Source organism: Grampus griseus (genome assembly GCF_964374135.1).
Source record: "Grampus griseus genome assembly, chromosome: 12".
In the NCBI taxonomy this organism is placed as follows: Eukaryota; Metazoa; Chordata; class Mammalia; order Artiodactyla; family Delphinidae; genus Grampus; species Grampus griseus.
Window position 1 is genome coordinate 38985616 of NC_139006.1, and position 15056 is coordinate 39000671.

Below are 15056 nucleotides of genomic sequence, written 5' to 3' on the forward strand. Positions count from 1 at the left end.
CAGAAGATATAGAGATGGCCAATAAACTCATTGCATTAGTCTGCTAGGGCTGCCTTAACAAAATCCCACAGACTGGGTGGCTTAAACAACAGAGGTTTATTTTTTTACAGTCCTGGAGGCTGGAAGTCCAAGAACAAGGTGCCATCAGGGTTGGTTTCTGGTGAGACCTCTTCCTGGCTTGTAGAGGATTGCCTTCTCACATGGCACCCTACCTTCATGACATCATTTAACCGTACTTATGTCCCTAAAGGCCCAGTCTCCAAATACAGTTACATTAAGAGCTAGAGAGCTTTAACATATGAAATTTGGAGGGGCACAATTCATTTTATATCACCCTTGAAGAGATGCAGGACATTATTAGTTATTAGGGAAATGCAATTCAAAACCATGATGAGATACCACTTCACATGCTAGAATGGCTAGAATAAAAAGGTAGGATAATTACAAGTGTTGCTGAGGGTATAGAGAAATTAGAACCAAACCTTCATACATTGATGGTAAGTACGAGAAGTGGTCTAGATGGTTTGGAAAACAGTTCAGTAGTTCCTCAAAATGCTATGTATAGAGTTACCGTATGACCCAGCATGTCTACTTCCAGGTTCGTACCCAAGAGAATTAAACCATGTGCCCATACGAAAATCTGTACATGTATGTTTGTAGAAGTATTATTCATAACAGCCAAAATGTGGAAATAACCCAAATGTCTATCAACTGTTGAATGGATAAAATGTGATATATCCATCCAATGGAATATTATATTTGGCCATAAAAAGGGATGGAGTACTGACATATGCTGCAACATAGATAAATCTTGAAAACATTATGTTGAGTGAAAGAAGCCAGTCACAAAAGGTCACATATTATCTGATTTTATTTATACAGAATGTCCATAATAAGAAAATCCATAGAAACAGAAAGTATATTACTGGTTGTTACGGGCTGGGGAGAGAGGGGTGAATTCAGAATGACTGCTAATCGTTAAGGGGGTATCTTTTTGTGGTAATGAAAATGAAATTAGGTAGTGGTGGTTGGTTTATACAACTGAATATACTAAAACCACCGAATTACATGCTTTAAATGAGCGAATTGTATGATATGTGAGCTACATCTCAATAAAGCTCTTAATAAAAAAGAAGGAAGAAATCAACACAATTTAAGTTCAGAGTAGCACGTACTAGCATATTTTGTTTTAAATAGTATCTTGTTTGTTATTTGGAAATGTTAGGTTAACACAGATTAGGATTATTACTCGTAGAATTCTTCCTCCGTCAAAATTCTTTCTTGGGCAGTAGCGTTATTAGTAACATGACATTTGACTTCTAGAAAATAATCTTTTTTTATTCTTTACTCAACACCAATTTATTAAATACTTATCCTGTATTAGGCCCTGTGATTAGTGTTAGAATTACAAAGACAAACAAGACATGGTCCTCTGCTTTGAAGGAGTTTCTCTATTAATTTGGATAGACAAAGTCAGAAATAGCTGTATTAAAATGTTTTAAGTAGTTATGATAGGTGAGTATTCAGGCTATTCTGAAGGTACAGAAGAAGAGTGGTCATTTCAGCTGGGCAAATCCGAGAAAACTTAAGCGAGCATATTACATTAAGTAAGGTTGAAAGATTTGGTTTTCACCTGGGCAAGGAAGCGCTGTAGGCAGAAGGAACAACTTGAGTAAATACTACTGTTCGGACACTACACAGGTTTGGTAGATTTTGGAACTTTGGGAGTGAGGTAAATAAAGGGCACCATGACTCATAAGACTGAAAAGAAAACTTTTTGTATTTGAGTTTTATTCTTAACTGATCAGAGGCACTTCTTTCTCTTTGTGGTTGTTTTAGAAAGAAAGTTTACATGGTTATAGGAATTTAGTAAGCAGGGTTTTGTGTGTTGTGACCTCTCAGAGCCTTTTATATGCTAAGGACCATTATAATAAGGAAAGGAGGGTATAATATGCCATATTATAAAAGTTTATTTGACTAGGGAAGCTTTTTTCCCTTGGAGTACCATATGGGACTAGGAGAAATGTGTTATACACTGTGGTACGACTTTTCGATGGGATATTAAGTAGTCAATAAAATGGTGGTTGTGCAGATGGTAGCAGCATAGAAAAATGCTTATGTATAGGAAGGAAGAAATCCGAGTCCAAGTTTGTTTTGATACAGTGATTACAAGGATGTAAGATACCCATACATGGCAATTTAAAACTAGATAATATTTTTATCCATGAGATTGCAATGGTATGGGAAAATAGTGTACTCTTTGTAGAGCAGTTTGGCTCTATCAGAATTGTAAACAAATATATACTTTGATTAGGTGGTTCCTTTAAGAATCGCTAATGAAATACTGACCCCCATGTGCACAAAGTTGTACATACAGTGATGTTCTTTATAGTATTGTTCGTAATAATAGTGAAAATGTGGAATTACTTTAAATGATAGTCAATAGGAGAATCGCTAAGTACATTTGTGTATATCGATGCTATGGAATACTCTGTAGCCATTAAATCAAAATAAATAGATCTATATCTGTCACATTGAAAAATAAATGTTCCAAGATGCATCCTCTGAGAAAAAAGAAGTCACAGAATAACATATATATATATATTATGATACCATTTATGGAAAACAGAACAACTCTCTTATAACCATCACTCTGCATATTAATAGAAGATCTGCAGGGCTACTCAATGGAGTATTAACTGTGGTGTCTAGTGGGGTGGGGAATGGTGATCCAGGTGTGTTTGTGTGAAATGGAACTTTCACTTTTACTTTACATGTTTATGAAATGTTTTAATTTTTAATGACTGTGTATTACTTGTTTTTTTGAGTGTGTTACTTTTTTAATAACAATTTTATAAGACATGCAAGTGCAAATAAATCTAGACAGAAGTGCTAGACAGAAGTGTATCATATTCGGGTGGTGAGATTATGGGTAACTCTTTTCCCAAATCTGTATAATAAAATCATAAAAAGAAATACAAATCATTCAGGATGTAATTGTAAAGGATTGCTTTACACTCTTGATGAGTTATAAAGCTTTTTTCCCTGTAATGGTTAACTAAGAATTTGTGCTAAAATTAAGTAAACTTACCCATGTTGAATTTTGGCTTTGATTTTTAGGTGGACCTTCAATCCTGCTGTTCTCACTAAAGCGAACATTGTCCGAAGTGGGGATGCCGCTCAGGGTGCAGAAGGAGGCCCCTCACAGTTCCAAGTGGGTGATCTTGTACAAGTTTGTTATGACCTGGAAAGAATTAAACTTCTACAGAGAGGACATGGAGAATGGGCTGAAGCTATGCTCCCAGTAAGTACATATAAAATAATTTGGGACTAGGAAATATACCATGTTCATGTAGTTTTTAAAAGTTTTTATAACTTTGATTTTAGAAAGTAAATTAGCATAATCCTTTGAGAATTGTAATCTTCATTGGCAGCTTAACATATATATGCCTTTTATTTTCTAACTTATTTCAGTTAGATTAGCCTGGGAAGGTCCAAAGAAGAGCTATAGTTAATATTTTTCGATAGAGCTTTTAGTGGAGAATGTAATGTTGGCGTAAGGCAAAGAGGCTTCCTGATACTTCACCCCGGAATGAGAGCAACGTGCTCATCCAGTCACCAGCAGTGCTGGACCACCGCTGCTCTCCTCACTTGGGGCCATGCCTCTCTAAAACTTAAGACTGCAAGAGCAGCTCAGAACTTGTGCCTTCTGAGATAGCTTTGCTCCCAAAGAGCTACAGTTTAATTTTTTATTTAGTCATTCAATATATTTTTCGTCAAATGTTCAGCAGTAACAAAATAATTTGTTTGTCCTGCCCTCTTTTCATTCATCTTTCTCTTTCTCCATCTTTTCCTTGCTTCTGTCCTCCTGTCTCTTTCCTTAGGTACTACCTGTTCCATCCTGCCAACTGCCCTTACTGCCTTGCCCTGTATCCCATTCCTTTCCACCTTGCTATATCCTCCTCTTCAGCTCTCCACTTTGCCCACTCCCTGCTCCTGTCTCATCCTGTTCCAAATCCTGTCTTCCCAAGTCCCATCCCATTTAAGCACCTCCTTCCTGTCCCATGTATACCTCCCCTCCCACCCCCTTCATATGACATCCAACCCACCCTGGTGTGTTGTCCAGTCTCCTGTCCTGGTCAACACCTTTTTCTCTTCCTGTCCAGCCCCAACTCCTGCCCCATTTGCCCTCTGCCCCCACCTATCCTGTCCAGTCCCCCTTTCCTATCCTTCATGATGTCCTGTCCCTCCATCAGTCCATTCCTCCTTCCTGCCTTAGTCCTTCAGCAGATGTTTTAGCAGAAGCAGTGTGCCTGTTAGCCTTCAGGGATGTATTAGTGAACACAACAGAAAAAAAAGATCTCTGTTGTTGTGGTGCTTTCATTCAAAGACATTTCATAGTTTGCACATGATGCTGACATTTTTTATTGCTTTAGTTAGGTATTGAATAAGTGATAGTTGTATTTCAGGACTATATTTTAGAATCATTATTTTTCTCCAAAAAGTTGAGTTCTATATAATCCCTCTTTGTTTTGTTTGCTTTTGGTATTAAAGTTGGTTAAAAAAATGTATTAAATATACTTCAGGCCTCACTGTAGTGTGGTGTTACTTAAAATGTCATTTTTTGACGTATTTTATAGGAGCTATATATACTATTTAAAATTATTTTATAGTCAAGATATTTTTGTTTTTTCCCCTTATCAGTGACACCTTATAGCATCTTCCATCTGTTGAGTGCCCAGTTATACTGAGCACTGTGCTGAATGATGTATACGTACATATGCAGCACATACTATATATATGTTTACACATATATACATAAACATACAAACTTTATTTGTCTTAGGAATATTATAAATAGGTGGTGGTATGACATCCTTATTTTAAATATGAGGAAATCAGAACTAAGATAATGAACTGGAATTTGAACCCAAATCTATATTACTTCAAAGCCTGTCTCCCATATTAAGCTGCTGTATAAGCAAAACCTCTAGGTAATTTCTGGAGGGCAGTACTGGGATTCCAGTAGTGACGACGTAGATTTGAATCTTCTCAAATCCTCATGATAAAAACAGGCAACAACTAGATTAGTTAGCATAACCGAAAAAGCTACAAACATCTGTAACAAAGCCAGGTGATAGAATAGTCTTTTGAATCTTAAAATGTGAACGAGTAAAGATAAACCATTGACAGCTACAGGGTCTGCATCTGTGTGGCAGCAGAGAGAATTAATGGAGCATCAGGTGGACCTGAGAAGGGGGAAACTCCAGAATAGCTAATGAGTATTCATTGGTTAGTTGTGGTAGATTAATGTGATAACAACAGCCGAACCTGGGAGGGCTCTTGTAGACCCCAGTTTGGGGTGAGAGCAATAAGTCCATGCTAAAGTCTGAAGGGACTGGAGTAGCCTGGGGCTATAAACTCTCCAAAGCAACCAGCCAAATCTCCCTTCCAGGGCAGAGCCCTCCATTGAGGAGAAAATGCTGGGAATAGAAGCCAGATTGAGTAGGGTGGAGACAGTAGGCACAAAGGAAAGAGTAAATCCAGGCAAAAGTTGGAAGGGATCATGGTCGAATCCCTATGCACTGTTATTATTGAAAAAGGAGAATAAGGAATAGAATAACTTCTCCACAGACAGATGAAAGTACATCAGAAAGATATGCACAGAAAACTAAAATCTAATAATTCAAAATGAGCTAAAAAATTAAGAAGATGATAAAAGACATGAAAGGATGAAATAAGTCATAATTAGAAATGAGGTAGAACTGAGGAAAGAATTTTAAAAAATTCATTTCAGAAATGAAATAAGCTAGAAGCAACATAGAGCAAATAAATACAACAGATAATGCCTTAAGAGAAACAGAAGGTAAAAAGGAGGGAAAATTTTAAAATCAAAAAGATAAAATGTATTTGAGAGAAAGTGACAAATATAGAATATCTAATATATGTGTATTAGGGAATCCTTGCAAAAAGGAAAAAACAGAAACCAAAGTAATGGAGTATAACAAATGCTAAAATTTGTAATTCCAGGAAAGTTTACCTGAAATTGAAAGATTTGAAATTAAATATTAAAAGGGCACGTTGCATACCTGGGAAAACTAACCCAGAACACCAAACACAGAGCCATATTCTGGTAAAATAATAGAATCTTCAAGAAAAGAAAAATTTCTTTGTGTATCTAGGAAAAAAGACCAAGTTACTTATAAAGGAAAGAAAATCAGATTGTTGTTAAGAAAAAAATGTGATCTCAATGTTTTATGCCAGAAAACAATGAAATAACATTTATTTAAGGTGCTCAAGGAAAGAAAACGTAAGCTAAGGATTTTATATATAACCAAACCGACTTTCAAGTACTGTAAAGGCTATAGACTGCTGTGAAATGTAAGAATCCAGAGAATTGAGTCCCCATGAGCCTTTTCTGAGTAATCTATTAGAGAATTAGTTTTAGACAACCAAAATGACTGAAGAAATGTCAACTGAAGGACTGGTAGTGATCATTAAATAAATATTTATTTATTGAACTAAGATTAAATGATAGTTATAAAGGAAACGGTAGAGTTTATAATGGTTATATGCTCTAACAAGATAAAGTATGACTGTCAGAAAATGGGCTGGGAATGCAGAGAGGATATGGTAAGTTTAATGAGCTGTTTGATTGCATTTTAGTTATTAATTGGGACTATATAAAGTTTAATATAAACTTTATATTTAAAAAAGGAAACAATGGAAGGATTAACCATAAAGTTAAAAAAAAGTTTTCATGTATAGCAAGGTAATATGATATGGGGGACAAAGGTAGAAGGGAAACATCTTTGAATATGTCTTATTTTATAGATTTGATTTGAAATCACATGTATTTTATACAATTAGAAAACAAAATTAAGTTCAAAAAGGAAACTCCCCAAAGTGGAGAATAAAATGAAACAAATGAACCTAAGTGTGTTTCCTGTTGGCATAATCATACAGAGAGGAAATTCCAAGTGGTTTCCAAATGAGCAGTTATGTGATAATTCTAATTCTGTTATTCCCAGTGACCCTGAGGACCAGAATTATCAGAGAGGTAAAAAGGAGACGCAGATGTAGTATAGAAGAGGTTAAGTAAAGACCCTGTAGTCTGGAATTTGAATTAGAAGAGTGTTTAAACTCACGATTTATTTTATCTTTGTTTTAAAACACACTGCGCCCCCCTCCATTTCCTAGCTCTGTCCATGTAAAGACGTGGAAACAGTGACCATTCCTGTAACAATAACCAACCTTAGTGCCTAGATTATGGTCTCGAAATAGCCTTTCCCTCTGTGAAGAATCAGGGCTCTTTGGAGAAATGGCTAATTCTAGTTCTTTGGCAGGAAGTGAACAAGATGAGCCTCATACCAGATAGCAAGGAAGCTATCAAAGATTTCTAGGTGATGTTAAAATGATCTGGCAGCCAATTTGAAGGGTTTCTCACCAAATACTAAGACAGATGAATCTATTAAACTGCACCAATTAGTAAAATTAGGATTGGATGAATCTTTATAAGACAACCCTGTTTCTTCAACAAGTAATTTGCAAAGAAAAAAAATGTGTAGGTTTCGTTAGGAACTTGATTTAAACAAACTAAAAAAAATTGTCATTTGTGAGGCAATCAGAAATTTGAACACTGACTAGTAGTTTATTTTATTATAGTTATTGATAATTTGGGATAGTTTGATAATAGTATTGAAGTCATATTAAAAAAAAAGAGTTTACATGACAAAATAATACAGGAGGGGAGAATGGATAGGGAAAACAAGATTGGCCATGAGCTGACAATTGTTAAAACTGGTTGATGGGTACATGAGGATTCAATATACAATTGTCTATTTTTGTGTGTTTGAGATTTTCTGTAAAGAACAGTTAAGGAGGGAAAAAAAAAAAAAAGAATGCAGCCTCAAAGAGTTTGAGATGATGGTGGAAAATCCCAGGTGAAAATGTCTAACGAGAAATTAAAATTAGTGTGTGTTTTGGGGCGAGGAGAGGGGTAAACAGGGCTGGAGTAGTATATTTTGAAGTCTTTGGAAGTAAGACGATAGTTGTCAAGTGGATTACATTTCCAAGAAAGTAGAGTAAAAAACAAGGAATAAAGTTTGGGAGAATGAACAGACTTAGGAATCTGAAGAAGGAAAAGGAGCCAGTGAGTGGAAAAAGGGAAGGAACAGGCAGAAAGATTAGGCTGTCATCCAGAAATCAAGGGAATATTTTCAAGAGTTGGAGTCAGATGCTGTGGAGAGGTCAAAATAGAAAACAAGTTTAAGGGCAGTCTCCTCTGTGTTAGGAAATAGATATTATCAGTATCACCAGTTTTCTAGTGTTGTTATTGGCTATTCTGTTGTGCATAAGAGAATGGGTTTTGGACCTGAGTTTGAAATGGGGCTAATAAGATTACATAGCTTTCAGGATTTTATGTATTAGGTGAGTCAATACGTATAAAGCTCTTAGAACAGTACCTACCACGTGAGGGCTGCTGCTTCTGGTTGTGTTCCGTACCTAATTGCTCTTCTTACTCCATATATTTAATAAGCATGTTACTTCTACATACTCCTGTTTTGAAATCAGGCTTGATTCCAAAAAGGATTTAAACATAGATGTAAGCTTTGAGCGCTTTTTGGTTTAAATTGCTTTTTTTAGAAATCAGATTTTCTTTTTTTAGGCTAGATTGATGATGGTTTTGGACCACTTGCGTTACAAGTTCTCAAGAAGTATCTTATGAGGTTAAAAAAGGATTGGGGACTTCCCTGGTGGTGCAGTGGTTAAGAATCCTCCTGCCAATGCAGGGGACACAAGAGCCCACATGCGTGGAGCAGCTAAGCCCATGTGCCACAACTACTGAGCCTGTCTGTGCTCTAGTAGCCCCTGCTTGCCACAACTAGAGAAAGCCCGTGCGCAGCAGTGAAGACCCAGCGCAGCCAACAATCAATCAGTCAATAAATTTACAAAATAAATTTACAAAAGAAAGGATTGAATATCAGAAACCAAGATTTTGTGAACTTTTATGAATAAAATAGATTGTCATGATTGTTTTATATTATTGTGGAAATGTAGTTTTATTAAAATATTTTTTAAAGATACTCTTTAAAGTTTGTCGCTAATAAACAACCTATTTGAATATGATTATCCTTTAAAGGTTTTTTTTATTAGAAGTGAAGTAAAATTAGTACTTTAAATATGTAAAAACTGGTGGTTGATTTTTACGGTATATACTTCAGACTTGAAACATGAATCTAATTTTTTTTAAGACTTTAGGTAAAGTTGGCCGAGTACAACAAATTTATTCAGACAGTGATTTAAAGGTGGAAGTCTGTGGAACATCTTGGACGTATAATCCAGCAGCAGTTTCCAAGGTGGCATCTGCAGGATCAGCCATTAGCAATGCATCTGGTGGTATGTTTTGTTTCATGTTTCTCTAAAAGTAATATGGTTTACATTAGAACCTTTCCCAATTCCCCAATTCTTGTATACAGATAATGTCGTATGTGTTCTTGATTTTCTCCTAGATCACATAACCTCACTTGAATATTAACTACCTTTTAAACTTTCGCTAAAGGTTTTTTGTTTTTTTCTGCTTTTTTCATATGATGAACAATCTTTGTTCTGGCTGAGGTATGCCCTGGAAAAGTTCCATAAATATGTGCTTTTTCTTGGATATATCAAGGGCTTCTCCACATGAAATCTGAGATACCTGAAATTCAACATTCTTACTCCTAGTCGGAAGTTATGTTTTCTGCTAAAGAACCATCACTTTCTTAGACTACTTTATTTTCTTTTTATTTCCAATATTATTGCTAGCCGATGGCTTTCTTTCTGGATATTTTTACATATCAGCTATACTTTTTCTCTTGTCATTTAATAGGAGTTATATACATGCCACAATGAGTAGAAAGCTGTGTTGAGATGTGAGTATGCTGGATGCTTGGGTAGACTCATGCCCAAAAATCTTTCCTTCTTATGCTCCCGCTTTATATACACACTCACTTCATTCAACAGCAAATTACAGCTTACTGTATGCGTATTGTTGTCATCCAGAAAAGAAGATAGAACCGTAACTGTGAACAGTAAGAAAGTAAAGGAAAACATTGGGTGACCTCCAGTTTTATTTTGTACTGCTTTCTACTTCTTTGCCTCTGTCTTGTCTTTCCTGCTGTAATTTGCTAATGTATTTGAAGTTTAAATCATGTGGTGTTACTTTTACCTTGAGGTTAGATGGCATCACAGTAGGCTGACTTTTAACAAATTGAAAGAGTGAAGGATGGTTAATATCCTTCTCTCAAGTAATGTGGACTAGGTGTTGGGCCTCTGCCCCACTTTGTGACTTCTTTCCTTTCCAGTAAGTAGATCCAAGAGTTAAGGAGTAGAACTGGGTAGATTTGCTACTGATAAATGCTATTTAGAAAAAAAAATCATATTGAAAGGGTTTATGTAAACACATCTCTGGTTCTTTCTTGTTTTAGTCAAAACCAGTCAATTGGCACCTTTGAAGTATGTTATTAACCCTTAGAGATCCATTTTTACTGAAAATTGGTTTGTTCCTAAAATATTTCCCCAGACATTATAGAGATTATATTGCTTTTGAATCATAACCATTGATCTGTTGATCTAGTCTAAGATCTGTAACATTGAGCTCTGAGTGTCCATATGATATATTTAAGACCTGAAAGACAATTTGTATCATTATGATACTCCCATTGTAGTGTGTTCATTTATAGTATCTTTGGTATGACTCCTAAATCTTGAATTATAGTTTGTATGTAGCTTTTCTTTTTCTGAAATGTTAACTTGAAGTACATGAATTGGAGTAAACTGGGAATAACTGTGGGCTCGAATTTAATGCAGCTTTATATGGTAGTAATTATAATGTGCATGGGTAATATCTGTAGCATAGTACAAAAATAATATTAGTGATAGAAATAATAAAAAAGGAAAAGTATATATTATAGGCATATGGGTAATGCTTGTCTGTTAGTAGTTAAGGTTTGAGATCCTCCTATATTAGCAGCTTTATTTGATGCTTTACAGAAAGACTCTCCCAACTCTTGAAGAAATTATTTGAAACCCAAGAATCTGGTGACCTCAATGAAGAATTAGTTAAGGCTGCTGCCAATGGAGATGTTGCTAAAGTGGAAGATTTGCTAAAAAGACCAGATGTGGATGTGAGCATTTTAAAAATTATTTTGAAGCATACACAAGAATGGAATAGTTATAACGAACCTTATACTTCAACAGTTATTATATTTTGCCACATGTGCTTCATCTATTCCTTCTTGCTTGTTTTTCTAAGGTATTTTAAAGAAGACACTGGGCATCATTTCTTCATTGTGCATTTCTAAAAGATATTGACATTTTCTTAATACTGACTTTTTAAATTTTATGATTGACAAAATTTACTTTTAGGTTTTTAAGAAGTAAGTGTCCTTTTGGGAAATTCAGTGAAATTTTCTCATGTAAATGTTAGCTTATTATGTTTAAATAATATATTTTAGTAAATTTTATAAGCAATTTTCCATCTCTCTTTTCAAAACATTTAATTTAAACTTTTTCCCTCCCCTCCTTATGAAAATTGACTGTTTCATAGTTTATAATGCAGGTGAATTAGGGTTCATGCATTTTGTGAATCTTAATAGTTTATGTTGTATTTTACCATTTACAAAAGCCATATTTTAAACGGGTTCAAAATTTAAATTTTGGTTCTCGCTTAGTCATCCATTGGCTTTGTCATTGCTACTATTGTGGCACCAGTATGATGTCAGTACCAGCCAAGAGACTGTAGGTTGAGTGTCAATTTGGATCATTGTCACTGTGTAGTGAGGGCTTTTGTTGCCACATTTTTGTGTGCAAGTATGCTGGATAGTTTGACAAAGATCAGATCTGTAATTATAAGGTGTAAACATCTTATTTCTATGATCTCATGTGGCATTTTAGGTTTGTTAGAGATCAGTTGCAGCAGCATGACACAGTGGTTTCTTGATTGGTTATGAGCTATGTCACAAATAATTTGTTTCAGATATTCACGTTTTTTGTGTTTGGAAAGTAGAGTCAGACTTCTTTTATATTCAGTCAAGCAGATTTACATGTTATTGTACTTAATTTTTTCCTTTATTTAATTACTAATTTATTTTAGTTGTTTTTTAGAATGTCATACATTCTAAAAATTTCAAGGGAAAAACAGTTCTACAAGGTTTGTTATGAAAAACAGCATCTCTTTTTCAATCTTATTTTACTTTTCTTCAGAGGCAGCTATTTTCACCTCTTTCAGCTGATTTTCTTCATATACTTACCTCCACATCTTTCAATAACATATTTCTATTGTTATTTCTTGATTTTTATGTTTTAGGAGTTATCTTTTGATACCTCTCTGTGAAGGTGAGGATTCAGCTTTCTTTTGCCACCTCCAGCCCATCCCCGCTACACACATACACACCTCTTCCAGGTTCTTAATGTGGTATTATATTGTATTGTAATTTTGTTAAGATTAAAATTAATTGTACATGTTACTATTCAAATGACATTCATATCTAAGCTGTGGAGGATACTAGATTGTGTTTTCTTACACAACTTTCTGTTTTCCTTGGTGTTCATAATTGTTCTTTAAAAAAAAAACTGAGGTGTAATTTACATACAGTGAAATACATGGATCAGTTTTGACAAATGCATATACCCACATAATCCACAGCCTTATTAAGATGTAGAACATTTCCTTCGTTCCAAAGAGTTCACTTGTAGTTTTTCCCAGTCTCTCTTATTCCCAAGAGATAATCTAAAATTGTTTTCACTTATTAGCAATCTATAATGTTATAATTAATTCTTCTCCAGAATTCTCTCTAATTGTGTAATCTGTCAAGAAATTCAGGCACATCAGGTATGTATTCATTTTATCTTCTGAGAGAGATTTCTCTCAGTGCCTTCTGACCTCTTCCATTTGGCCAGGTTGCTCTCTATGCCTGATGCCCGTTTGGAATGTCTCTCACACATCATCCTGGAGGTGCCCTTCCCCTCTCTGCTGTGTTGGATTTTTTGTTTTCTGTATCCTCTGTCCTTCTGTTTCAAAGTTTATTCCCTCTTTTGTGAAGTATGGCTTTTAGTAGCTTCTTGAGAAAAAGAGTGCATGGGAAATAGACCTTCAATATATATATTTTTTAACCTTACTATTAGGTTTTAGATGGGAATAGAATTCAAGGTTAGATATTATTTTCCTTCAGAATAATCCCATTTTCTTCCAGCATTCAGAATTGCTGTTGAGAAGACTTACTAAGCCATTCTGATTGCTGATCGATACTGCATGTGAGCTGTTTTTTCTTTTTTTCTTTCAAGCATGAACATCTCTTTTTGTCACCACAGTCTGAACTTGTACAATGTTGTGCTTTGCTGTGGATCCGTTTTCATCCATTACTTTTAATGCTTGATCTTTATATTCTGGAAATCATGTCTTTCATATTTGGGAATTTTTGATCATTTTTTATTTTAGATTTTATCTTTAGAGCAGTTTTACAAACTAAAATTGAGAGAGGTACAGAGATTTCCCATGTATTCCCAGTCTATCCAAATGCATAGCCTCCCCCGTTACCAACATCACTTGCTAGAATGGTACATTATTTTACTAAGGATGACCTATATTGACACATCATAATCACCCAAAGTCCATACTTTACCTTAGAGTTCACCCTTGGTGTTGTACCTTCTGTGGGTTTGTACTAAGGTATAATGATATGTATCCATCATTATAATATCATACAGAGTATTTTTACTGCCCTAAAAATCTTCTGTGGTCTGCGTATTCACCTCTTTTCCCCACCCCATCTCTGGCAACCACTGATCTTTTTATTGTATTCATAGTTTTGCCTTTTCCAGAATGTCATATAGTTGGAATCATACAGTATGTAACCTTTTCAGCTTGGCTTCTTTAACTTAGTAATAGGCATTCAAGTTTCTTCCATGTCTTTCTGTGTCTTGATAGCTTGTTTCTTTTTAGTGCTGATTAATATTCCATTGTCTGGTTGCATCAGGGTTTATCCATTCACCTATGTAGGACATACTGGTTGCTTCCAAGTTTTGTTAGTTATGAATAAAGCTGCTATAAATGTCTGTATGCAGGTTTTTGTGTGGACGTAAGTTTTCAGCTTTCTTTAGATTAGTACTAAGGAATGTGATTGCTGGATCATATAGTAAGAATGTGTTTCCCTGATGATATATATTGTGGAGCATCTTTTCATATGCTTATTTGCTATTTGCATGTCTTCTTTGGTGAGGTGTTTGTTCAGGTCTTTGGCCCAGTTTTTAATTGGGCTATTTTCTTTTTTTTTTTGTGGTACGTGGGCCTCTCACTGCCGTGACCTCTCCCGCCGCGGAGCACAGGCTTCGGCCGCGCAGGCTCAGCGGCCATGGCTCACGGGCCCAGCTACTCCGCGGCATGTGGGATCCTCCCGGACCGGGGCACGAACCCGTGTCCCCTGCATCGGCAGGCGGACTCTCAACCACTGCGCCACCAGGGAAGCCCGGGGCTATTTTCTTAATGTTGAGTTTTAAGAGTTCTTTGTATATTTTGGATAACAGTACTTTATTAGATATGTCTTTTGCAAATATTTTTTCCCAGTCCATGGCTTGTCTTCTCATTACCTTGATATTTTGTTTTGCAGAGCAGGAAATCTTAATTTTAGTGAAGTTCATCTTATCAACTATTTCTTTCATAGATCATGTCTTTGGTGTTGCATCTTAAAAAAAAAAGTCATCACCATACCCAAGGTCATCTAGGGTTTCTCCTGTGTTATCTTTTAGAAGTTTTATAGTTTTGTGTTTTACATTTAGGTCTGTGATCCATTTTGTTAATTTTTGTGAAAAGTATAAGGTCTGTATCTAGATTCATTTTTTGCATGTGGTTCCAGCACCATTTGTTAAAAAGATTATCTTTGCTCCGTTGTATTGCCTTTGCTTCTTTGTTAAAAATCACTTGACTATATTTATGAGAGGCTATTTCTGGGCTTTCTGTTCTTTTCCTTTGTTCCGTTTGTCTATTCTTTGGCCAGTACCACACTGTCTTGATTACTGTA

At 35.4% G+C, this 15056-nt stretch overlaps 1 protein-coding gene and 1 long non-coding RNA gene across 3 annotated transcripts in view; one reads left to right on the plus strand and one right to left on the minus strand.

Moving 5' to 3' along the window:
* Window positions 1-15056, plus strand: part of MIB1 (MIB E3 ubiquitin protein ligase 1) — a 119237-nt gene that overhangs the window by 34897 nt on the left and 69284 nt on the right. Inside the window, exons 7-9 of the mRNA XM_082667446.1 lie at window positions 3121-3304; window positions 9255-9399; window positions 11032-11165. Of these exons, the coding sequence (XP_082523572.1) occupies window positions 3121-3304; window positions 9255-9399; window positions 11032-11165 (463 nt within the window). The remainder of the gene's footprint in view (window positions 1-3120; window positions 3305-9254; window positions 9400-11031; window positions 11166-15056) is intronic.
* The window catches only part of LOC309830723, a 42711-nt gene that overhangs the window by 2868 nt on the left and 24787 nt on the right, over window positions 1-15056 (minus strand). For both annotated transcript variants that reach the window (XR_014297527.1, XR_014297528.1), the window contains one exon: window positions 3092-3244. This is a non-coding gene — a long non-coding RNA (uncharacterized lncRNA). The remainder of the gene's footprint in view (window positions 1-3091; window positions 3245-15056) is intronic.